This window comes from Marmota monax, unplaced genomic scaffold, assembly GCF_021218885.2.
Source record: "Marmota monax isolate L192 unplaced genomic scaffold, Marmota_monax_Labrador192_F-V1.1 WCK01_AAM20220418_F8-fsc00183, whole genome shotgun sequence".
In the NCBI taxonomy this organism is placed as follows: domain Eukaryota; kingdom Metazoa; phylum Chordata; class Mammalia; order Rodentia; family Sciuridae; genus Marmota; species Marmota monax.
The window spans coordinates 948,755-974,634 of NW_026694841.1; the positions used below are offsets into that span (position 1 = coordinate 948,755).

Genomic DNA, 25,880 nt, shown 5'->3' on the forward strand with positions numbered 1-25,880 from the left:
CTCCCCCAGCCCCAGCAGACAGGAGGCCGCAGCTTCCCAGCCACCCCACACGCAGGCTGTTCACCCGCAGGCCCTCCCCGGGGAGAGAGCCCTGTGCACTCTGGCTCCTCCGTGGGCCACCTCTGGCTCCAGCCCTTTGCTCTGGGTCTGAAGAGGCTCCCAAAAGAGCCCAAGCAACTCCAGCCGGAGGACTGAGGAACCAACACCTGAGGCCTGGCCAAGCCAGGAGTCTCCCTGCAGGTGCGGACAGCCACTGCGGAAAGAGAGCCTCGAAAAACCGGGAAGCCAACTTAGGGCTGGGGCTCCCCACTGGGGGACAGGGATGTCCCCAGGCCTGGTCCAGGCAACACTGCAGCCCCACAGAGCAGCTGGCACTGTCCTAACAGGGGGAGGGCTTTGACACTCCACCCCTGGGGAATCCAGGGCCTCTGTACCTGGGCATCAGACACAGGGCACCAGGTGCTGCAGACCCGGGTCATGTGGACAAGACCCTTCCCCACCTGCAGTGGTCATCATCACAATAACAAGGGCCATAACAGCCCACCTTGCCGAGGCCCACGCTCACCTCTAGGAAACATCATGTCTCCGTGGAGCAACTGAGGCTGGAAGATGGATGTCAAGTCAGTCTCCCAGCCAAGCAGGGAAGGGCTGGTCAAGCCCAGGCCTCCCCCACACCCCATCAGGCTCTCTGCCCCCAGCTCTACCTCGGGAGGCTCTGAGGGCAGCAGAGGCCTGCTCCCACCCCAGGAACCGCGCCAGCTGCAGCCGACCCCACGGAGCCCAGGCCAGTCCCACCAGGGAGTTGCTCCTGCCCAGCTCCCTCACGTGCCCTTTGCTGCTCTGTCCTCTTCTCAGAGTGTCACAGCAGCTGGTCAGAGTACCTGCCTAGGTGGGTGGGGGGTGCCCTTGATACACACATGTGCACCTACACATCTCACATGGATGGACATACATGTGAGCACAGTTTGCACACTCAGTACATGCAGCAGACACACTCCTGTGTACACATGCATACTCACAGGCAGGCACGGATGAGTGCCTACATGCATATGCCTGTGACCACATTTCTGCACATGCTTACACACGCATGTGCGCTCCACATGCTTACACACCCATGCCTGCATGGGTGCACGTGTATACACACACACCTCTCCTCTGGCCACCTAGGCCACCGACCCCTACTTCCTGGGGCTGCGCCTGTCCTCTCTGATACAAGTGCACGGCCTTGACCCACTGGCCCGTTTCCCACCCCGAGGGAAACACCCGGCTCTCCTCAGCCCCCACCGCGGGGTCCTTTCTAATTCTTTATTTATTTTATGGGAAATTTAATGAGTAAACAAATGGCTTTTCCAGCCTGTGTTTCTCATCATCTTCACGGGCTTTTTCTTCTTACTCATAAAAAGAGGAAACTTCAACTTAATACAAGTAAATGAACTTGAACTCCTGCCCATCCCCACTCCCCCACACATCCCAAAAGAGAAACGTTAGTTCCAAACTCAGAAACCACACTCGGGATCCCATTCCAAAGCGGAAGACTTCCCCCACCCCAGCAGCTGACATCCACTCACCCTCATCCTCCCACCATCGTCTGTGTCCCCAGAGATGCCTCCGACCCCAGGACCCACCATCCCACCCAGCGTTCACCTGAGCAGCAGGTGGGCTGCAGAGACCTGCTGAATGAGGAGAAGCAAAAGCAAAAGGAACCCCATATCTCCAAAGTCAAATCGGGCACCCAGGGCCAGAGAGATGCAATTCAGGGCTGGTCCAACAGCTGCCCCCTGCACAGCTCAAGACCTGTTTCTAAAATGTGCAAACCTGCAGTTTCCCCTAGGCCTGAGCAAGCAGGCCGCCAGGAGTGCAGGAAATAGGCCCCAGAGTGCATCTGCCCAGGTCCCTGCTTTCACCCAGGCTCAGGCACAGCCTCCTGAGGGTCAGGCCTCATCCTGGACATCCGGGAACAAATCAAGACCCAGACTAACCGCTGCCCGCTGTCACGATGGAGAAGTGCAGGGACCCATGTGGGAGGGCAGAGATGGCACTGACCTCAGCCCCAGGATCAGTGAAGACTTCCCAGAGGACATCTCCACCCCTGGGACCTGAATCTGGGGCAGGACGTGGACCAGATTCCCATGGACCAAGCCCTGTGGGGGCGAAGGTCAGAGACAAAGCTGAGGGAGGCAGATCCCAGGCCCATGTGGTTCCCCAACCTCCTCCACCTGCTTTTCCCCAAAGCAGGAAGTCTCTGAGTCCATCCCCAGACCCCAGGGACACCTCCCTGCTGAGGTCGCTTTGATCATTATAATACCACCAAATCTGCAGACCAGTTCACTGAGGGAGCAGACATGAGCCTGTCTCCACCCCCACCTGCACAGGAAACGCACTAGGAGAGACGGGACCCTAGATTCTGTAGCCAGGCCAAGCTCAGAGCAGGGGACCTGCCCTCATCTATCTGCTTAGAATTCACAAGAGCAGCCAGTCACCAAAGCTTTTCAACCAGACATTAATCATTTGCAGCAATTAGGTACCCGGGACCATGCAGAGGGAATCGGAGGAACCCCAAGCACAGTGCCTGAAGCACTAAACAGAAAGGCCGCCCGGGTGTGCATCGGCAGAGGAAAGGTGGCCCTAAACTTGCCCCTCTCGGGTGCCATGCACAGAGCCCTGACTGCAGTCGATGGCAGAGGGCGGCGATACCGAGCGCCCTGCGGATTATTCAGGAAGGAGGTATAATTGAAAGGATTAACATGAATGCGATGTTTCCCTTCCAAAAATTCGAGGAACGCCAAAACAACTCTCATCTGGGCTGGTATGACTCATGTTTTTAATAGAAGAACTTAATTTTCACTTGTGAGGAATCTGGGCTCAGGGAAACATTGTCTAAGAAATGTTCATTTTACTCCACGGACAGCAGTAAGAGCCACCACCCCAAAAGTAAAAATAAAGGCTCCCCCAGCCAGTGCCTGGTCTCCCAAGCTGGGCCATGAGCCACAGGGTGTGTCCACCATCAGCTGGGACAGACTGCAGGATTCCAGAGGGGAAGTATGGGCTCTGAAGTCAGCTGGACAGGTCCTTGCTCAGTGTGCTGGCCTGACACAAGCCTCATGTCCTCTCTGGGGCACACTTGGGCTGCACCCCACCAGGCACACACCCACACCAGGCATAGGGGGACACTTTCTCCTGATCCTGGAAGGCCCCAGATGATGCAGCTCCTGGTGCCAGTTGAAGAGAGAGACCCTCCAGCGCTCCTCTCCCTAGCAGGGCTGGCTGGAGAGGGAACAGGGCCCAGGAGACTGAGCCCCAGGACATCAGGTCCTCCCTCTTGCCAAGGCCTGTTCCCCAGACCCAGCAGAGGCAGGTGGAACCTGGGCTCAGGAGTCGCCACTTATCAGCTGCCTAATTGACGGAGATAACTTTACCTGCCTGGGTTACCTGCCGAGGAGATAAAATGTCACAGACGCTCCCCCATGTCCCACCCCACCCCGCCGCCTGTTCCTAGCTCACCCTGCAGAGACTCTGCCTCCCAGGGCCTTCAGCCCCACTCTTCCCACTCAGGGCTCCAATGAATGGGAGTTTCACATAAAAAACTAAACCCTGGGACCAGGCTTCATGCAAGCCCAGGACCTGGCAAGATGCTATTTTTCTGCCTCTTGCTCTTATTGACACAGGCCCCCAGCAGGTCCCAGGTGCTGAGCTTCTAGCCCCCCTAAAGCAGGGAGGGATCATGGGTGCCAAGCATCAAGTGCTGGCTGGAGCCTGCAGGACCCAGGGAACCCCATCACGTGCCTGAAGAGCTCTGTGAGGGAGTTTCCGTGGATCACCCAGGGATAGAGGATGCTCGAGATACCTGTTACCTGGAGCCACAGCGGGAAATCTCTTCTGAGCACCGGGGACCATTCACCAAGGCCTCCGATCAGACCCTCTGTCCCCAGCACAGCCCCAACCACCCCCCAGCCCCCACCCTGCAATTAAGAACAAATATCCCAATTCCCCCTCCCTCATTCTCCCCCACCCCTGCCCCGGCCAAGGGAGAGGCACTAATTTATAAGTTGCAGATAATGTCACCCACCATTCATCCAAATGTGTCACTAACATCCCATTAGACTGTAATTATTTTTTAATTAAAACTAAGAAAACTGGCATGCCTGAGCCGACTTTATGCATCTGTTATGGGTTAAAATAGCTTTTAAAAAATGTTTCAGAGACCGCAGTCTATTGTGGCCGCGGCCTCTGCCAAAGGAAACGCAAGCTTGCTTATTTTCTCCGTGGGGCGCAACAGAGCCTGTGTGTGTCGGCACAGAATCGGCTGGCCGTGAAAAGAATTCTAAATAAAACACAAACATGGAATTTGGCAACGCCACAGAAGCAAGCTTAAGACTAATTCCAGCAAGCGGACGACTCTCACATAGTAAGTCTGGCTCCGGCGTAAATGAAACCAGGCACTGTAAAATACCAAGGCAAGTCGGAGTTTCAACTTAAAGAGACAGGACGCGGATTCCAGGTATCAAAGCTTATTAAGCCGGCTCGCCCGGCTCCATAAATCCATAGGTTATTAGCTGTTTGCTCTCAGCCAATCCCTTCGTAAAGAGATGTATAGTAAGAGAGAGGAGGCAGAGGGGCAGAGAGGAAAGATAAATGAAAACCACCACTTTGCACTTGACTTTTAGTGCAGCCGTCCTGGAAAAACTGTGTTCATTATCTCAATTACAGGAGAAAGACCCTCTGAGACCTCAGGATACAAGCCCCAAACAGGAGAGGAGGCGAGGGAGGTGAGAGCAGCACGGGAAGGACAGATAGGGCCCCCAGAAGCCAGGGCTGTCAGAGGCGGCAACAGAGGGCGGGGCTGCGGGCAGGCTGCAGTACCCCCCACCCGACGGCGAGGGCCAGAAGGGGAAGACGGCAACAACAACAAAAGCATAACAGTAAGGCTGCCACCGTCCAGAGACCAGCTACTGCCCAGGACGGTCCGAGCTAACAGGGAGGGGTTCTCAGAATAATGCAGGGAGGGCTCTGGAACTCGCCACCCCCATCCCCTGACAGCACCGCCTTCCCCACAGAATGGAGGTGTGGACACCCAGATGAAGCCCACAGCAGAAGCCACGTGTCCCTTTGTCATTGCCAACCATCCCACTCGCTGGCACTGTCCTCACTTTACAGATGAGGAAACTGAGGCTCCTTAGCCCAGGCTACCTGCCTGAGGCCAGAGGGCACATCAACATCACAGCGGGGAGGGGACCAGCCACCCACATCCATGGTCCTCACACACCCTCCTGGGCTGGCCACATGCTGGACCGGCCACAATCTGCAAGACTGGGCTCCCTGAGACTGGAGTGCAGTGGGGGCTCAGTCTCCTCCAGAAGGGGAGTCCTCTCCAGAGAGAGACCTGCCCCCAAAGGCTTCCGCAGGCCTCAGTGCAAAAATAAAGGCAGGCCACAATCCCAGAAAAGTCACCAGACTGGGGTGGGCTGATCAAAAGTGGACACCCAGCAGCAGGCAGTGGTGGGAGAGACCCGCAAGGTGCTGAGGGTTCCCCTCAACACTCTTCGCAGGGTACACACGCGAACACACACATACCCCAGCATCAGTACACACACACACACACCAACATAAATACACACACACACCAACATAAATACACACACACCCCATCATAAATATACACAGACATATACATACACACAAATACGTATCCACATACATACATGCACAGACCCACACACACACACACATCAGCGTAAATACACACACACATCATAAATACATGTCCATGTACATACATGCACAGACATGCACACACACCAGCATACATATGCACCTATGCATACACATTCATACACACACACCAGCATAAATACACACAGACGTGCACACACACACACACACACACGCACCCACCTCCCCCCCCCACAAATGCACACATGCACAGATGAACACACAGGGCCTTTTATTTTGGAGTCTGTGCCAGGCCTGAGGTCTCTGGCAGAAGCAATGGGAAAAGCCAGGGAGAAGATCACAGGAGGCAACCTTTCCCTGGATGAGCCTGGGACGCACCCCTCCATCCTGGTTATTCCCCGCAGCTCTGCTCAGCCCCAGATCATCCTGGGGTGGTCAGGTCAGACTCACCCCAGGGAACCCTCCACCCCCTGCCCAGAGATGAGCCTGCTGCCACTCTCCGACGTTACCAGCTACCTGCCCAGGCATGGCCAGGACATCCCAGGCCACCAGCATCCACGAAGGCCACAGTCAGGCCACTCATGAATGGTCTCATCACACAGACACTCGGCAGACTGGGACCAAAGACTGGGCTCCCTAACCTTGGGCCCTGCTACTAGCCACTCCTACTCTGCAGGCCTCGGGCGAGCTCTGTCACCCAACATGGTGACATCACCACACACCGGTGGGTTCCAGGCTGCTCTTCCTGAGATGAGGCACAACGAACGTCTTAGAAGATGCAGGCTATAAATATCCCCGGCTTCTCAGAACTGGTTTACAAAAATAATTGTGTTTTCTTTAAAAAAAAAAAATAGATTATAGGCAAGTATGGGTCTAGCTATTTTTAGCTTCTATTCAACTCTGTTAATTTTTCTCATAACAATCATTTTTTTAAACCATCCCCCTCTTGTTTGTAACTGCACTCCCACTTGGCACAGGGACAGGGCTGGGGGGGCCAGATGTGACCACACAGCCTTCTGTGACTATGGCGCTTGAGGGCTGGCCAGAGGTGCCAGGTATCTGAGAATCACTAAGTTCCTGAGCAAAAAAGGCACATGTGGCCACCTCGTCAGAGACCGATTCTGGGTTCCATGCAGGAGACATCTGGAGGGTACCTGAACCTGTCCCAATCCTGAACCTGTCCCAGGCTGTAGGAGTTCCAGAGGAGACCAAACTGGGGTTCCTGGCCTGCGGGGCCTATGAGCCAGCAAGGGCACGTACAGGGCTGATTGGTGGCCCCTGAAATGATATGTGCACACCTGATCAGGGGACCTGTGATCTGAGCTTGCTGGAAAAGGGGCCTTTGCAGCTCTAATTAGGCTAAAGATTAAATCCCCCTGGATGATCTAGGGGGGTCCCCGTTCACTTCATCGTCCAGAAGAGAAGACAACCCTGCAGAGGGTGCCAGGTGACCACGGAGGCAGGGATGGGGCATTGTGGACACCAGCCAAGGACACCTGCAGCCACCAGATGCTGGACGAAGCCAGAAGGACCCTCCCAGGAACTCTGAAGTGGGCCAACACTTTGATCTTGAACCTGCGGCTCCTCTACTGTAAGAGAACAGATTTTGTAGGTAAAAGCCACCTGGTTTGTGTTCATTTGCTACAGGCAGGCCACTGCCTGGGCCCCTCATGGAGGGAGACAGAAATCACAGCCCAAATCATCAGCCTCACAACTACCTTCTCCCATCTACGAAGGACCCAGGGCCACACCCGGAACTCCACTCTCCAGTCCTCGCTCATAGCCAGGAAAGCGAGGCCAGCAGGAGGATTCCACTGAGACAGGGACCCCCTCCCAGGAGGCTCAAAGAGGGGCAGAGCGTGCCTTGGGACACCTGGAGAGCCTTCCCAGCCCCCAGGGGCACTGCTTCTAAATACAGGGCTCTCTCTCTGCGAAGCCACTCTGTCAGATCCTTGCCCTGAGGACCAGGCAGAAGGGAACTTGCCCATTCGTAGAATTTTCTTCCCCAAACTCTCAAGTTAGGTAAAGGTTTAGCTGACTGCTAAAACCTTGTCCTGGGAGACAAGGCTGTCATGGGGAACAGTACGTGAAACTGGGGTGCTACACTCAAAACAGTGAAGGAGGCAGCAGCTGCAGGCGCCAAGTCCGGGCCAGAGGGGCCCGGGTGCCAGTCCACACTTTCAGGCTTATTACCACGAAGCTTGGTCCAGCTGTTGCCCACAGCCTTGAGAGACAGTGTCCTCAGGGCTAAAGTCCAGCAACCAGAACCCTGTGCACTATGGGGTGGGGGTGTAAAATGGCACAGCCATTGTGGGAACAGTTTGACTAGTCCTCAAAAAGGAAAACCCATCCCCATATGATCCAGCAATCATAATGATGAAGATTAGCCCAAAAGATCCTAAAAGTGGGGCCTCAGAGAGACATTCGGACACCCAGAGGAGCATCGTCCACTGTACTCAAGAAGCAGCGGTGGCCCGAGCGCTCCCTGATGGGCGAATAGAGGAGAAAACATGGTCCATCTGCCCAGGGACAGGATTCAGCCTTACATAGGAAGGAAATCCTGTCACCTGCTGCCACGCGGCTGACCCTTGAGGACATGATGGTGGGTGCAATGAGCCAGCCACATAAGGGCAAAGGCCATGTGATTCCACTTTTGTGAGGTCCCTGGAGCAGTCACTTTCATAGAAACAGGAAGTAACATGGAAGATGCAAGGGCAGAGCTGCAGCTTAAGGGGGACAGAGTTCTGTTTGGGACGGATGGTAGTGACAGTTGGGTAACAACTGCAGTGTACCTAAGGCCACTCAACTGCACCCTTAAGATGGTTAGAACTGTAAGTCCTCTGTATATTTTAAAAAGCCCCAATCCCACAATGCTATGCTAGTATCAGACTCAAGGGAGATACCGCCCATCTAGCCTATGGCACATAGTGGGTCCTCCATCACTGGTTTCGTTCATGGGTAAATCGAGAGTCGATGAGCTGGTTAATAACACAGGAGAAATTCAGAGCAAAACAACCGGAGTCAGAAAGAACTGGCTAAACACAGCACCCAGAGCAGAGAGGTACCCCGGGAGGTAGGGAGGGGCAGACCTCGCCTGCCAGTCATCCCTCACCTCTTATTAACAAAGGCAATAATTTAAAATGTCCAGTTTATGGAAAGATTCCAACTGCCCCTGTTCCTGCAGAGAGCGACTCCGTTTTTGCCTTAACCTCTGTGGAGAAGTCCCGTGTCCTCTGACCCTCTGTTGAAGCTATAAAACGCAGGCGTTCGTACTACCTAGGGTGCGGCCGGCTGGCCCTTGGCAGCTCCATGACTCACTGGCTCAAACCTCTGCCTCGGCCGCCCCGACTCATACCTGCCAGGTGAAGTCCAGCGGGAGGGGCAGCAGGCCCCAGGCCCAAAGTGCCCTGGGCGGCAACCCCAGCTCTGCTGCCTACCAGCTGCACTTCACCGAGCAAGCAGGGACACCTGGGGACATCAGCCTCCTCACCTGTGGAGTACAGAAGAGGCTGCCCCCGAAAAGAGGACACCTAGGTTCAGAGCTCAGAAGGCCGCTGCCCAGGGCTCGGCACAGAGTGGGCTTGTAGAAATGGCCTGGCTACAACCTGGTAGCCCCATTGCCAAGTGCAAGAAGGACCTAGATGGGAAAGAAAATCAAGGCTGATGCTTCACCTGCCTCTGACCACACACTGAGGTCACCGCCACCCATTCTCAGCCATTATTAAATAAAGTCCACATAGGTGGCCGCGGTGAGGGTCAGGCCATGATCCTCCTGAGGCCTAATGGGGTCTTCGGAGCCCCCTCACAGAGGGGCCCCTGCCCACCATGGTTTCTTCCTGCTGCTTTGTGGAGGACATTGGCCTACCTTGATTATGTTTGGATGAACTCTATTTCATGGTTAAGACTATTTGGATTGGATTGTGAAATGTGTACAGCACACAGCCCCTCCACCCCTACCCTGCCCTCGGGGTTTGCAAAGTCAAGGACATACTGTTCCCCTCACCAAAAACACGCAAAGAACACCTCAAGCTTCTTCAGGACATAAACCTGGCTCCTCTCAGGTGCAGAGAAGTTGATTCTAGGGCGACAGGGAGGTGGGTTCTCTGTAGAGAATGGCGCTGAGGGCCTTTCTTTCTCTCACAGATGCAGACACACCCTTTGCAGGGTCTCCCTGGACACCATCAGTACAGCCCAGGGCACCCACAGGCCCCGGCCCCAATGCACCCTGGAGGAAGGGTGCTGAGCCAGCCCATGCAGGCTGGTAGGACCTGTGGCCAAGGCCCTGACTCCCACTCCAATCCCAGAAACCCACTTTGAGGGCACTTTGATAGGAAAACCTCGTGCAGTCCCAGGCTTCACTCTGAGTCCAAAGTTCCTCCTGGTGGTCTCAGGGTCCGTGACTCTGTTTCCCCATAAGTCCAGCCAGGCAGAGATGGAGGTGACTTGGGCCAGAGGGAGCCTTCCAGTAAGACATCCTGGACCAGGCGTCTGTCACTGACCACACTCTCCCTGCCCCAGCTCACCTTCCAGAGGAGTAAAACACAGCTGTCTCCTGGGGCCCTCCCCACTCCCTCCCATGAACTTCGTCCATTTGTTTATTCTTTTTAGATACAGAAAGGCACCAGGGAGCACGTGTCTCACATCATGGCACAACAAGGCTCCAGAGAGGTGCTCTCCCCACTGTGGGCCCCTCCAGGGCAAGGGCCTGGCAAAGACCCCCCCCTCTCTCACTTCTGCATCCCCCACTTCTAGCCAGGGGTCAGGCACAGGCACGACCAGCGAAATGAAGGAACCTTGGGTCCACCCAGGATGTTCTCATGTGATCTGGTTTCCCGCTGGCCAGTTCCATCTCTATTGTCCATGTCCAAGTGGCCAATGCAGCCCCCAGGAAGTGGGAAGGGACAGCCAGGAGCACACTGAGGCAAAGCTGACCTGAGTTGGAATCTCGGTTCTACCCTTTGTGTGCTCTGTGACCTCAAGTAGGTTGTTTGGCCTCTCTGAGCCCAGTGTCCTCCTGGGCAAAGTAGGGGGCTCTCTCTTCTTGGGGCAAGATGAGAACGGGATACGGTGTCCAGGCAATAAGGACACATAGTAGGTTCTTTAGGAAACAGCAGCAAGCCCTAGGAATACAGATAATAGTGGTCCTTCCTCCCCTACTAAGAAAGTGCAGGCAAGGGACTCGGTTGGCAGACTTGTCATTGGGGGCAGGTCCCCGAGGTCACAGTATGGCCCTGCTTCTCAACACTGCTTGCCCTCTCCCGCTCCTTCACCCTGGCAACAGCTGAGGCCACAAACACAGGGATGACGTGCAGATACTTCGGGTGTCCCCGTTCTGCAGGTGAGAAAACTGGGGCTTAGAGACAGCAAGTGGCTGGCTCGCGTCCCACACTCACCCCCAATCACTCTGAGAACCGAGACCAAGGACGGGCCCACCTCTGGAGCTTCCCACTCCCTGGAGCGCTCCCCCTAACACAGGTGCATGACAACCCTGGCATGACACCCATGCCACAGAGCCCTGAGGACATGGCAGCCAGCAACCAAGGCACACACACAGGACGCAGAGAGGACCTTCCCACGTCAGACAGCAAAGCTGAGCCCCAGGGGCCACACATGGGGCTCCTCACTGTAACATGTCCACCTGCCACGTCCAGTTGCAGGCTTCACACGGAGCCTCGCGGTGAGAAGGTAGGGAGGAGTTTTTCCACAGCTTCCCCTAGTGACAGATGTCCTTTGTGGTTTTCAATGTGAACTCAAAAGAGGCAGTGTGGCCTGGTGGGTGGCGCCTGAGCGACCTAGGTCTGAGTCAGCCTGACCACCCACATCTTGTGGCATGTGTCCCCCTGTGTGCCTCAGCTTCCCCCATCTATCCAATGACGGGCCTGCATGAGGCGACCTCGCCTGATGTGGGATGGTTGAAGACTGCAGCCTCGGGTCACCCAGGGCAAAGCCACTTCTGGCCAGTCAGCTACACATGGAGAGCAGCGCCCAGGCTCCTCCACCACTTTCAAATCCCCTGCAAGGGAGCAGCGGCCGCCTTGCTCCGAGGTCTCTCGTGTCGGGCCAGTGCTGCTTCTTCACATCCACTAAGTGCTTGAAAGCACTGCATCCAGCGCTGCATTAAAAATTAATTACACATGCTATTTTATTGCCAGTGCATAATGTAATGAGCACCAGCTGTGCTAAACAGCCAAACTCCTTTTTAAGACAGCTATAAAAAAAACAGGAAGAAAGATAGAAAGAAACTGCACTTCCAAATGCCTCTCCCGTCAGAGCAGAAAAACAGCAACATCTTGTATGGATTTGAACAGAATTCTTTGATTTAGCTCTGCCTGCAGAACATCGTAAGGGCCGGCGCGGGGACTGAGACGGTCTGTGTCAGGCTGCGACAGTGGGTCTCCTCCGGGCGTGGCTAGGACCTTTTATCTAAGGATGGTCACCCCTGTAGGAGTCCTTCGGCTGGTCCCACTCCTGGCCCCTTTGGCCCCTGGAGACGTGATTTTCCAGCTACACTGGACGGGGGACTTTTCAGGAGTCCACTAAAGCCCCTTGTCACTCTCGGCCACCTACAAGGCCCCGGAGAATGGGCTTCCTACAGTTCTCCGTGGCGCTCCAGGCACTTCCTCCAGTGGCCGAGGGTGGCGCCTGGTTGCCAGGCAGGCGGTGGAGGAAGACCTCTCAGCAGAGCATCCCAAGAGGACACACGCCAGCGCGGAATCCAGGAACTGGCAGGAAGGACTCTCGGGGACGCGGTGAATGCTGGGTCCTGAGTGCTGGGAGCGGCGGCCCCTTGGGCAACGTAGGCGTGCAGATGACTCTGAATCTGTAAAACTCCCGGAGAGCGCTTTATCTACCAGAAGCCAACCCCACTGACCCTGGGACCTGGACGACCCTAAAGACGGCTACTGTGCAAGGGAGCCAGTCCCAGGGCACCAACCGGAAAGAGGTCCGTCCACAGCCTCCCTTCTCTTCTTCACGCCGTACTCACCCCTCCCTCCAGAGTCCCAAAGGAGACCCTAGTGCCCACTGCAGCCCTGCTGAGCATCAGCGGGGGCTCGGGGAGGTGGCCGTCTGTCCGCATCGCTGCTGGGTTGCACATGGATCCTCCGCTGTTAATCAAACCCAGTTCAGAAAGCAACTCCAGCTTGCTTCTTGTTCTGGTATGAAATGTGCAAAGCGCAGACCATATCATTAACATAAAACTTCCAGAAATAAGGCCACTTTCCAGACAGACTGTATTAATTGCATCAGGCCTTTGCAGCGAGGGTGGTCTAATCCACGGCCTCCCATTGGACGGCTCCGGTTATAAAACCGACACAGAAGGAACGCTGGGATATAATTGAAGGAGGAGAAAACGATAGATTCTACTGTTCAACCCTACTATTTACTTACAGGTATTCTTTTATCTTTATTGTCCCTTTAACCCATGCCAAGAAACCCCAGACTAGTTAAATAACACAGCAAGCACAATTTCAGTAGAAAAGTAAATTGAATTTAACTTTACAAGATTGCCCTGTGATTTCAGCATATACTAATGACTGCAACTGACTCCCTCTATTAAATCCAAACACTTCCACTTCCCCGAGCCGGGATCCTGTGTGTTCTTGCATGAGACCTTGAACTTCTCCAAGCGCATGTATTAATCACTGTGGCTGATGACCATTTGCAGCCTTTAAATATGCAATGAAGTGTCTGCGTTCCTTTTTCGCCTCCTAATGCTGGTGCATGATCTGCGGCAGCCAAGGCGCTCAATACCTTTAAGTGTGATGCCAGGCACGCAGCTTGAGAGGACCTCCGCACAGTGCCAGGCACCCAGCACTGCCAAGTAGGAAGCCCTTCTGCTCCTGTGGGTCCGCTCAGCACAAGGCACTGTTCTCACACTCAGCACCTGGCCTATGTGACCCCAGGCAATCCTAGGATCAACCCCAGGAGCTAATATTACCCCCAATTCACAGATGGGGAAATGGAGGAAAGGAGAAGGACCATGGCCCATCTGAGGCCACCCAGTTCACACTGCACCCCCCAGAAATCTGATACGCTCTGATGACCACCTTCCAATCACAGAAACCTCAGAACAGAGAAGTGCTGGGGGGAAGGGGAAGCCCAGCAATCTTCAGTGGCCTCCTGAGTCCTGGGGAGGAGACTATAGTGGTCAGTCCCCCTGGACCTTTCCAGGAGCCATTTCTGAGGGGCTTGCTCTTACTTCCCACCCTCTGCCCCCATATCCATCGTGGAACCCCCACCAAGCCCCATGCAGCCCCCAGTGATCTGCTTCAGAGAACAACATGAAAATGTCTATGTGAATGTATATATGTGTGTGGGGGGGGGGGGTATTTAAAAAAAAAACAAGGCTCAAAGAGGAGCAATGACATCTTCAAGTCCACTGACCAGACAGGACCACAGGTGCCCCGCAGCCTTCACTTGGAATTTCTCAGGGAAGGTTTTTGAGCCCCAGCAGGGCCTCAGCTCAGAGCCCCACATTACAACAGCAGAGTCCACAGGAAACAGGCCCAGAGTCCCTGCTTCCCACTGCGACCACCGTAGGAGGCCCAGAGTGGGGGACAGAGCTTCTGGGACACTGGGATGGAGGTGAACCACACCTGTACGCTTCCCCCCACAGACTCACACCTTCTATAAATAACCGAGAGTGCATTTACAGCACACAGTTAACCTGTGTACGACACATTTGCACAGGGGCTTGCCCTATTGATTTCAAGAGATGGGTTCAACGCATCCTCATCCAAAAAGGGACAAAACAAAGTGAGAACGGCAGCCCCGCTCCATTGGTACAGCGGACTGCTTCCTCCTAACCGTTACTGGGAATTGAACGACTCCCTTCCAGCTACTAATTAAACAGGCACTAAAAACACTTCAACAGCCCAGTCACAGGGACAGAAACCACAAAGGGACAAGAACCACTGGAATGGGATATTTTCAGGTATTGAAATTGATCAGCAAATATGACAGTCCTCTCTGGTGCAGGCTAATATGACAGTCCACTCTGGTGCAGGCTAATATGACGACAGTCCACTCTGGTGCAGGCTAATATGACAGTCCACTCTGGTGCAGGCTAATAAGCAGAGACCAAAAGAAGAACGAGAAAAGCATAGAGTGTGGAGCAGAGGGTGGGAAGCTAGAGCAGGCCCCTCAGGGGTGGCTCCCGAAACGCCCAGGAGCTGACCACTGTGGTCCCAACCCCAGGAACAGTGCCTCACCCTTGCCCACTCTTCTCCCCAAGCATGGCATTGCTCACAGGCCAGAGCCCTGGAACTTCTGAAGCCCTAAAATCCAGAGATACGCCCAGGCCACTGACGAGGCGGGTGCTGGACAGGGGCGACTTCCTCGCTGCCTGCTCTCCCACCTTCCCACCACTCTTACTTCAGGTTCTCACCCCATACCTTCTTCCCCGCAGCAGAATACAAGCTGCAGGCGGGCAGGAGCCCACACTCTATTTGCAGGGTGCCTAAAAGCAGGTGCCCAAGAGATGGCTTCTGGCTGAAGAATGAGCGGGTGCATATGAGCCGTGAGACCACCACGTCTCCAAGGCTCATCCATAAAGTGGGGGAGTAAAGTGTGAGCCTGCTGTGAGGACTGCGTTCAAGAACGCACGCAAATGTCTGGTGTCAGGCAGTGCCCACGCTAGGCATGGCCCTTATCAGGAGCCCAGTAGAGTATGTGGGGACAGATGATGGCAGAGTTCACAGGGAGTCAGGCCGGGCAAACCTCGCTCATCCTCCACTGCACAGAGGCAGAGGCAGTGTGGCTCCCTGGGAAGAGAGGTGGCCTGCTCAGGAGGCCTCCCAGAGACAAATCCCAGTCCTGCAGCCTTGGCCCAGCCACATGCCCTCCCAGACTTTGCCCCCACCTCCACCCCCATCTGCACAACTGGACTGCAGTGGCTCCTGCCTGGCACTCCACAAAGCTGCCAGGAGAGCCCACCCTGTCAGGGAGGTGCCCGGTCCCGTGGCTAACTCTCCTCCACTCTGGCAGCTTCTAAGGAGGGCCGGAGCCAACAGAGGGTTAAGCAAACTCGGGTGCGCCTCTGGCGAGGAGATCGTGTTTCTACATGCAGAACTTGACCGAGTCCGGTCGTAAACACTCAAGCTGATCTTTGATAGCGTGGCCCCCCCAGTGGCTGCAGGGCTGCAGGGCTGCTGCACTAATTACAGGAAGCCATGAGAGTGGGGCAGCCACCCAGACAGAGCAGACAACCCTCGCTGGGCAAAAAGGTCCTCCCCAGACTCACAGAGCAATCGACAACCAAGCCAGTACAGGAGCCCCAACCACCCTGGGGAACAAGCAGCCCCAGACAGGCAGCCAGCTTCTTTACAAGTAGTTCCAACTCCTTCCCGGGTGATTCTGATCTTTGAGCATTTAAGGCACAAGCCCAATAAAAAACCAGAACTTCCCCCTGGAAGCCAGATCCTATGATGTCATCACCCGTCACAGCAGGGTGGCACTGAAGGCTGCGGGCCACCCCACCAGCAGGAAGGCCAGGAGTTCCTGCCCTGGAGCAGAGGCTAGCAGGGGCCATTTGCAAAGTTCATGCTCCACCAAGGACTGTCCCTTGGGACAGCATCAATGAAAAGCAAAACCTGCTCAATACAAAGTCTTCCTTTGACATCTTGAGTCAAGAGAAAGCCTGCAGTGTGCCTGGTGACGGGGCAGGAACAAATTGAATCTGCCCCAGCTCTGCAGCCACCCTCTCCTTTCCAGCCCCTGCCACGGAAACCAGGCCACAGCCATGGCCACGTGAGTCTGTGTCAGCATCCTGGCTCACGCAGCTATCGCGCACTGCACACCAGGCCTGCTAGAGCTGCAGTGAGCGCCCTCCGCCCGCGAGCTTCTGGGGAACCCAGGCCACAGGACTTTGGGTTCTCTTTGGGGAGAGAGTGGGGAGGAGGCGGAGGCCGAGCGTCGCCTTGCTGCCCTGCCTGCCCGTCTGCGTTATGGGCAGCCACATGGCCTCCCAGGGGAGCAGGGGGAGCGGGGGCAAGCACAGATGTGAAGAAGGTCTGGGGTCCGCCCAGAGCCAGGCCCCTGTCCCTGCCCACACCCGCCCCCAGAATGTTTCACTCCCTCCCGTGGCCACAGATTTTTAAAAGGCTCCTTTTGAGCAACTTTTTTTTTCCCTCTAAGTTAATGGGCAACACATTGTCCCAAAGAGAAATTCAGCATTTCAGATGGCTCCGGCGATGCACACAGACAACCAAGGAATCTCCCGGCCTCGTCAGGGCGGCAGGGGGGCGGGGGAGCAGAGGCAGGGGCAGAAGAAAACCTCAGATGTTAAGCGTTATCCAATTAAGCTTTAGCTAAACAGCCCAAAGAGATGAAATTTGGAGGCTGGGCAATGCATTCTGGGAGTGGGGGGAACAGGGGTGGAGGGACCTCCTGACCCATGGGGACCAGTCACGGGTTTACAGTTCTGTGGACATCCTTCACCGCTTCCCAGAGCACCCCAAAAATGCCTTTTGGGTGAGGGTTGCTCTTCCTCCCTGGGTCCCACCTTAGGTCCCCTGCTCTGCCCGGGCACACCCCGCCATCCCCGGGAGCCCACCCCCCCATCGCGGCGGCCTCGTTACCTGACAACTGACACTGGCATCCAAAGGGAGCCTCCGTCTGACCCTCACCCTGAGTCCCGTCGCCCGAGACCGGGCGTGCGCTGCAGCAGGGCAGCGGGAAGCAGGGCGGGAGAGCGCCCAGGGCGCGCAGAGGTGGAGTGATCACGGATGTGTGAGGGTGGGAGGAGGCAGCTATGGGGGCCATCGCTGGCAGCTGGGCAGGCCTGCACGGCCCTGGAGAAAAAACAATAGAAAAGACCGGTCAGTCGGGCCCTGGACTGCACAAGGGGCTTAGGGCATGGGAGGGGGCCCGGGGTGCAGGGCTGCAGCCAGCCTTCAAGGGCCGGAGGCCCCAGGGGTGCCAGGCCCTGCAGGGAGGGTGACCAGGGCACAGGGAGGGGAGAGGGGGTCAGGGAAGTGGGCAGGGGGCACTGGAGAGAGTCCTGTATCCACAGCTGCCAGGTCTAGGGACTGACACCCCACTTCTGGGGGCCTTGTGTAGGGGGCTAAGGCACATAGGGACTGTCAGGGCCCCACTCCCAGGAAAGACCCTTCCAGGAAGGGTCTTCTGTAGCAAACTGGAGCAGGCTCCTATTGGGGATTTCTTCCCCCAAATCTGGGCTACCCCGGGAAGAACTGGGAAGCCCGGAGCCGCCACCGTCTGACACCGCGATGGGCTCTTAGGACAGGCCTGGGCTCCTCAAGTCCACCTCGAAGGGGCTGGGCACTGGGGAGCGAGCTGCCTAGCTAACTACTAGCTGAGGCCTCTCTCCAGTCCCCCGCAAGCAGCACCCAAGCCCGGGTTGCTTCGATTCCCTCCTCCCTCCACCCTCAGGAAAACCTGGCACAGCCCAGACCCCTCTTCATGTCTCAGCCCGGGCTTGGGAGTCCCTGCTTCCCCCACTCGCCACCCCCAGTGTCTGACAGCAACTCGGAGGGCCCGGCCAGGGCCCGCCTCGCCTCCGCCCAGCCCTACAGCTCGCCTGGGCTGCCGGCAAGGCCTGCGTTTGATTTGGCCGTTTATCTTACATGGCTAAGAGACCACCAGGGCAAAACATTTGTGTGAAGCCCTTGCCAAAACCACAAGTGAAGAAGCCCAAATTCCCTGGGTAAATAATTGAGCAGGGAAGCATCAGAGAGACAAAAAGAAAACATCAACGAGATGATGGGCAGCTGAGCCCAGTCGGCTCGCCAGAGAGGCTACAGCACCTCACCTCCCAGCACAGGTCTGCATGAGGGGAATTGGCCCACTCCACAGCCACCATGTGTGACTCCCCCATCCCAGGAAGAGCCACTGGGCTCAGCCACCGACTGCAAACCAGGAACCTGTCTGTCTTCATGTGACTGAGCCTCCTAATATGCCACAGTGGGCATGGACCTAGGACACCCATTGCACAGACCAGGAAACTGAGGCCATGACTCAGAAAGCTGCAGATCCCAGCAACTGACCCCATCAAACCCTGCTGCCTGGCTCTAAAACCAGAGCTCTTTTTTGACATGCTCTGTTTGTCTAAAATGTGAATCCAGGATAAGGGTCTTCGTGGCATGTGAGAAGAACCCCAGCTTGAAGCTTGGGAACTCTGAATATGTCCTGCCAAGAGGCCACAAACAAAGCTAGTGCCAACACTGCCCAGGCCCATGAAGACTTTGCACTAGGCTAGCCCAAGCACCCGGCTGTCTCAGAACTGGCCACAGCCCCAGAAGGGCGTGGCCAAGGAACCCCTGAGCAGTTCCAACCCCAGAGGCTGACAGGAAGGTCAAGCCCCAGATTTAGTGTAGGCACCAAAAAAGGTCTGCATCTGAGGCCAGTGTCACCTGCCTCCTTGCGAAAGTCTGCCCTGGACAGCTCTTGCCTGAACCCCCAGCCTGGAACTGGACATTGTACATCTGACCCTGTCTACTACAGGCCTCTAAGTCCTACATGGAACCTCCCTCAGACCATGGTGGGCTCTGGACCCTCTGTGGCCCTGACAGTGGCTTTGTGCTGAGTATACCCTAACCACCTGTTCAGCAAGTGGGAATACGTGGGGCCTGAGGCTTGGGGAGCTCTGGACCATGAGTCCAGCTATATCTTCTGTTTCCCTCTCTGGCTGCAGTTGGGATGGAGGGACCAGGACACCTGGTATCCTGAGAGCAAGGGACGTGCTGGGCAGGGAAGCCTAAGAGTCCTTGACCTCAATCCAGCCATCAATAGCTGTAAAGAGCCAAGTCCAGACTCTGGCTCCTGGGCTCTGGGCAAGACGGCAACACAGCCAGCAGCACTGACCCCAGCTGTGCAGCACCTCGCAGCCTGGGAGTCAGCTGTCCCAGATAACACCCACCTGACTCCATTCCCCTGACGAGCAGAAGAGCCAAGGAGCAGGAAGCAAAGGGCAGCAGTGGGCTAGACCAGAGTCTGTCAGCGCAGGTCACATACCATAACACAATGCTCTGCACGGGGTTGGGGCTGCACCCCAGGGCCTCCTTAGGAATGCTGACCACACTGAAGTCCCCTGCTTCAGGAGTGGCTCAGAAGAAGCAAAAGAGCGGGCTGCAGAGTGAGGGCCTCTGGGACTCTTAGGCTACCCTCTGCCATGCAGGAGGATGTCCCTGGGGGCAGCTTAGACTGCAACTCTCCCCAAAGGTGGGATTCAAGAAGCCCCCTCTGCAGCTACAGCACAAGTTAAGTGATGCAAGAAACCATCCATCATATGATTCCATGGATAGGAAACATCCAGAACAGGCAAATGAATGGAGACGGAAGGTCCAGGTTGCCGGGGGCTGGGAGCTAATGGGTGCAGGGTTTCTGTGTAGGAGTATAAATTAGATTATCTGCAATCAGACAGTGGTAACGGCTGCACACACTGTAAATATAATCAAAACCACTGACAGACAAAATGGTGAATTCTACATTTAGAGAATCTTAAAAAAAAAAAAAATCAAAGGTGAGGCCATTGTCTCTAGGCCTCAATACCTGTCCCAGGCCACCTCCCAGCCCTGCCCTTCCACAGGGAGGAGTGTTTGCCTTTAAAAGTGCAGCCAGGAAATCTGGAGTTGTGGGTAAAGAGCACCTCAGCGCAGCGGCCTGGGGGTGGGCCAGGAGAGAGCCTGGGTTCACATCCTTCCTCTGCCATCCCCTGGCCACGTGACCTAAGGTGATCACTTTCTCAGAGCCTCAGCTTCCTCATTTTGAAAGGGTCAGGACAACATGAACCAAAATTAGACATCTGGTAAACTTAGTCACCGTCTTAGTGACCACTAAATGATCAGATCCCTTTCTAGTTTTCCATTTTGGAACTTTCCCTACTCCCAAGGGTGTTTCTCACAGCACTGGAGCTGCCTGGTGGAGGGAGCCTACAAAGACCTGCAAGTCACTGTTTTAAAAAGAAAGCCTTCAGGGGCTGGAGGTGTGGCTCAGGGATAGTGGGCCTGCCCAGCAACCTGGAAGCCCTGGAGTCCATCCCCAGCATTACGAGAGTAAATAAAAATGTAAAATGATTTCTTTTGCAGTCCATGGGTCCCGTTTGGAATCTGAACAGACCTCCATGCACCTAGGGATGCCAAGCCACCATCTCAGTTTTAAGTTGGATCCAGGGGGCTTATAAATAAAATCGTGGCTGGCTTGATTTATTTTTAAATCATGGAAGTTCACTTTAATTAAGGAAAAATAAATAAACGATTAATACCTGAGTTATCTCAAGCAAGCCCAGAGCCTTCCTATGGGGTAGCATATCCCACTCTCACAAAAGAGGAAACTGAGGCTGGGAAAGACTGAAGAAGCCGCCCAGACGCACTGGGCTTAGGAAGGCCAGAAACTGCCACCCGGCTCTCTGTATCTGGTACAAAAAGATAACCCAAAAAGTCTCCCTAAAATGCTTCCGAAGCTCCAGCATCATCGGGCGCGAGCTCATTTCAATGCCTTCCCGGCCCGAAGCATTCCGAGGGGTCTGCAGCCCTCCTCCCTCCCGGGGCCCTGCAGATGCTCCGCTCCAAGCCTCACACATGCGCACTAGCGGCGACACGCCCACCTTGAGCGTGCAGACACAAAACGCCTGGAAACGCCCCACCCCGGCGAGAGGGGAGCCAGCCCGGCCCAGCGCCGCGTCCCGTGGCAGCAGCCGCTCCGGGATGGCAGGACTGCAGATGCCGCGTCCCCAGCCAGAGAGGTGGCCCGGAATACACTGCGCGGGAGAGGTCTATTTTTCTCCCTACTGGTGCCTTTCAACGGATACAGTTTTTTAAGGCGAGAACTCCTACTGATAGTGCAGAAATGAGTCATAGATCAGCAAAGGAGACAGACAGGGAGCCAGGCATGTGAGCGAGGGACACTGGCAAGGGAACCTGACAGTCCCAGCGCCCCCTCCCCCCATGCCAAGACATTAATTCTCACAAGTCGGAGAAAATTACTATGCATGAATGCAAAAAGCATGATCAGGAGTAATTAACATGGCTTCATATGCAAATTTTATTAATGCAGAAGTACAAAGTCATTATGCAAATGAAACTTACGTCAACTCTCTTGACAAATATTCATCTCTGAGGCTCAAGTTTCTCCCTTTTTATTTATTTATTTAATTTTCTCTCTCTTCCCTCCCCCTTTTTTCCCTAGGTTTTTTTTTTTTTTTGGGGGGGGGGAGGGTAAGAGGGAAGGGTGGAGGCGCTGGTGGCCGCTAAGGCGGCAACAAGCCACAGGACTGTATGATAAGTTTGCAAAGTTGTTTTTCAACCAGAAAAATTTATTCTTGCATTGTTGATTTTTTTTTTTTTTTTTTTTTTTTTTTTTTTTTTTGGTGTGGTTGTTGGCAGGTACAAGTCAGCTCATAGGAGAAGGAGAAAATTTTAAAAAAAAAAAAAAAAGCTCTGGGCAGCAGGCAGCCAATCAAAACGCCAGAGCCTGTAATGAGGGCGATTGATGGCTGTTTGGCTTTTACTGCAGGGTAATGAACTAGAATCCAGTCTGAGGAGGGGGGAAAATATGAATATTCATGAGACTGTGCTCCTGCCTTTGATGATTAAAGAAATTTTTAATATTCAAATAAGCGCTTGCCAAGTGATTAACAAAGAACAAGCACGCAGAAATATGGAAATGGGAGCCGGGAAAGATTTGAGAGGCGAACATACTGTGCTGGAAAGGCAGCCCCAAATTTCATAAACAAGATAGGCAGATAACCCAATTCACACGCGGGCAAATAAAAACATTTCTTCCTGATCACTTAAATATTTTGCCAGCTACTTTGTCTTAAAGATGATAAAAATGCTGTGTATTAAGGGGGGAGGGAGAAATAACATGAAGTCAAATACACTGCTCATATTTAAGAATCATTATCCCAATCCTAGCCCGCCTCCTCCCACCCCGAAGGGAAATTAGGATTCTTTTTCCGGTTTGCTAGAGAGAAAAGATGGAGGTGAAACCAGCTCAGTTTGTAACCCATGTCGAGAGGCAGGTCTGCCTACTTTGGTACTGTGTTCCGGGGGCTCAGCCTAAATTGGCACAGCCATGACATAACCTGTGGTCATTTGTTGCCCCTAGCCAGGTCCAGAAGCCCAAAGACTGGGGGGGCAGGGGGGGAGGGCAGTTAAGTCTACAGAGCTGTGTGTGACCGCTGGTGTCCACAATCTGGAATCTCAGGGCCTCCTCAGACTCAGGCCCTGCTCTAAGCACAGAAAGAAAGTGGACATCAGTAAAGCCTGGCTCATCTTGAGAGGTTAAAAGGACTCAGACCTTCAGCACAGGGCCTGACCCAGGCATCTTTAGGTCCAAAAATAGACTGTCACTAGCCATCACCAAGGGGAAGTGCCACCACAGACCCTGCAGCCTCCATTAGCTGTCTGCTAAGGCCTCGTGCTCATATTGTAACAGCTCCACCATGGGTTCACACTGAAGCACATAATAACAGTATTAGCTGGTAAAATGATCCTGCAGTTAAAATACATCTAATTAGCAGCCGATGACATCCATTTTGGCAATTTCCTATTCGAAAGAAGTGGAGTGCCACCTTAAATGAGACAGGCACAGGGTCTCACCCGACAAGACCCGACCTTCCCATCATTATGTCTTTCTCCCTTTCTTTGCAGGAGGGGGGGCGGTGGTTGGAGGGTGGAAGAGGAGCCCAAACAGCAGGAATAGAGAATAATTCTAAGGAACTTTCTTTGTTGCTCAATTTCAGACCTACAGGAGTCTGGGGGTGGGGGCATACAACCAAGTAAATTTCTCTGCTTCTTAAGTGGGATTACCCCAAAGTGCAGGAACCAGCAAACACTGGAACTTGATTTCATTTCATTGTAAAAAATAACATCATCATCATCATCATCATCATCATCATCATCATCAAACATAGAAGGAATACCTCAATTCCATGAGGTAGGTCTCCAAGACAGGAGCAGAGGGCAAGTGGGCATGTGCATGGCCCACTCACTGCCCCACAGCAATTGGGAGACCTAGAAATTCTACCCACGAAGCCAGGGCTCCCCAAGTCCCACCTCTCCCCACTGGATTCTCATTCTAAGTCAAATATGACTGTTTTGCCCGAGTGCCCAGTGGCCAGCCCAGGTCTCCAGTCCCAGGCTGTCAGAGATTATGGTTTCGGGGGTGAATGTGGACATGTCCTTTGGAAGGACATCAAAAAAGTGAGGTTTCACAAGGGTTTGCACAGATGTGCTTACAGAGCTCCTCCCTCCAGGGTCATCACACAGGAGACATAAAAAGCACCGTTCAAACCCACGATTGGCCTCTACAGGCGGAAGGACAGTAGCCCTTACAGGTGGCTGGGGAGGGTGGGAATTTGGATGCAGGTGAAAGAGCCCTATGAACTTCATCCACAGTCAGCCCAGCTGGACTCAGAGAGGGCCACTGCCAGTGCAGGGCAGCAGGTCATGGCCTCCAGGAACACACATCTGTTCAACTCTAACTTGAGGCCATCTCTCCCACCACTTCTCAAATGACCACTCTGAGACACCACCAACCATCCACAGCCCTGTGTGCACACCTGCCATGAGAAGATCTGGCCACCCAGAAGAGGCAAGAAGCAGGTCTCTTGGACAGGAAGCGAGGCTGACTCCTCGTAGCTCCTCCCTCCTCCAGCACTGCTGAAATCTGTCGTGGTGAATCACCACTTCAACTATTTCCTCTCCCCAACATGCTGCCCATTTAGTGCATCCAAGGAAGGAGACAGGAGAGGCAAAGGACAGACCATGCCCCCCAAAACACTACCAAAACCTGTTTTCTTCCTTCCGCCAGGGTTTGGAAAAGGAACCATCAGCCAGGGCAGCTGTTTCTTGCAATTAGAATCTGCCACGCCCCTTTCCCGGGTCCAGAAGCACCTGCTTTAATGGCTGCCAACCCCAATTTCCTCAAGATGCAAGCTGCTGAAATCCTCTGGGGCAGCAGAGACCCTTTCTGCACCCTGAGCCAAGAATTGGTAAAGCTGTATCGCCATGGCCCTTCCAAAAGAGCCCCCCAAGGGAGAGAGCAGAGGAAATTCCAGGGGTTGCTGGGTAGGAAGGGTGCCCCCAGACCATCTACGCAGAACCAACCACTCAGGGTGAGGCAGAGGAGGTGACCAGCTATTTGGGGCTCACCTTCCAACCCCTAAACCGGAATCTGCAGGGAGGAAATTTGCAGCTTGGACTCCTTTCCTTCAGGGGAAACCCCTGGAACTCTCTGAGCAGCTGGAATGCAAATAAACTCCAACCATGCTGAGGCCTGTGTAGCACCGCTTTAGGATGCACGTGGAAAAAAGAACAGGACTCCTCTGGGGTGGCCGTGGCAGGCAGGGTCCACCAACCTGGGCCCAAGATCCTGGAATTGGTAGGCCCGGGGACAACAGAGGGTGAGGCCATGTGTTTGCCAAGTTAGAAAAATGTGTGCATGCGCATCTATAGTATATCGAGAGATTACACATATATGTGCACACAAGAAACACATCTATATCAGCAACATGGACATAGGGAAGTGTCTGCAGGCATCACCTGGAGTCTGTAGGGGCCAAGGACAAAACTGGGGTGGATAGGTTCTCTGAATCTACCCAGTATCTAGCAGAGGAATTTCCCCTTCTTCCCCTGATTTAGGCCTTCTGGTCAGAAGCTGAGTAGCTGCTGCATTCAATCTTTAGCAGCTCCTACCCTCAATCCCTCAAATAAAACTCATCCAAAAGCCTGCGTGAATTTTACCTCCGCATGTGTCCAGAGTGACCAATGGTGTACTACAAGTATCTGCAAGAAGCACGGCTGGATGAAGATGCAGTCTACACACTGAACTTAAACGCTGGCTGCATCTTTTGCATTCTAAGATGAAGAATTTGGGACTTGAGGTCAGGCCCCCACACCACTTTCTCAAATGGAGCTTAGAGACCAGACTCCAATGACAAACTTGCCAGGCATCTCTCAGATGTTTCCCTCATTTAGAGCTAGAAGAAAAATCCACAGTGAAGACAGAAGTCACATGTCACACGAGGGAAATAAACCAGGAAATGAATCTTCAGATTTGATGCCAACCGTGAGTTTTCATCTGAGGAACACCTTTTGCTTTCCCACCAGCAGCCACTGTGCCTGATGGGAATAACATGGAAACACGAGCCCGACTCTGTTAAGAATCAGGTCCTTCATGAAACATGCCTTAGAACGGGTGTGCTCCGGAAGTCATTGTGGTTCCAAGGTCCCACAAACTCCAATACT

General features: G+C 54.3%; 1 protein-coding gene across 5 annotated transcripts in view; it reads right to left on the reverse strand.

Annotated features, from left to right (window-relative positions):
- Bcl11b (BCL11 transcription factor B) overlaps window positions 1-25,880 on the reverse strand; it is a 91,837-nt gene that overhangs the window by 35,195 nt on the left and 30,762 nt on the right. For 3 of the 5 annotated variants that reach the window (XM_046426292.2, XM_046426291.2, XM_046426293.2), the window contains exon 3: window positions 17,250-17,462. The exons of the other annotated variants lie outside the window; for them this stretch is intronic. In XM_046426292.2, the coding sequence (XP_046282248.1) occupies window positions 17,250-17,462 (213 nt within the window). The remainder of the gene's footprint in view (window positions 1-17,249; window positions 17,463-25,880) is intronic. 5 annotated transcript variants of the gene reach the window in all.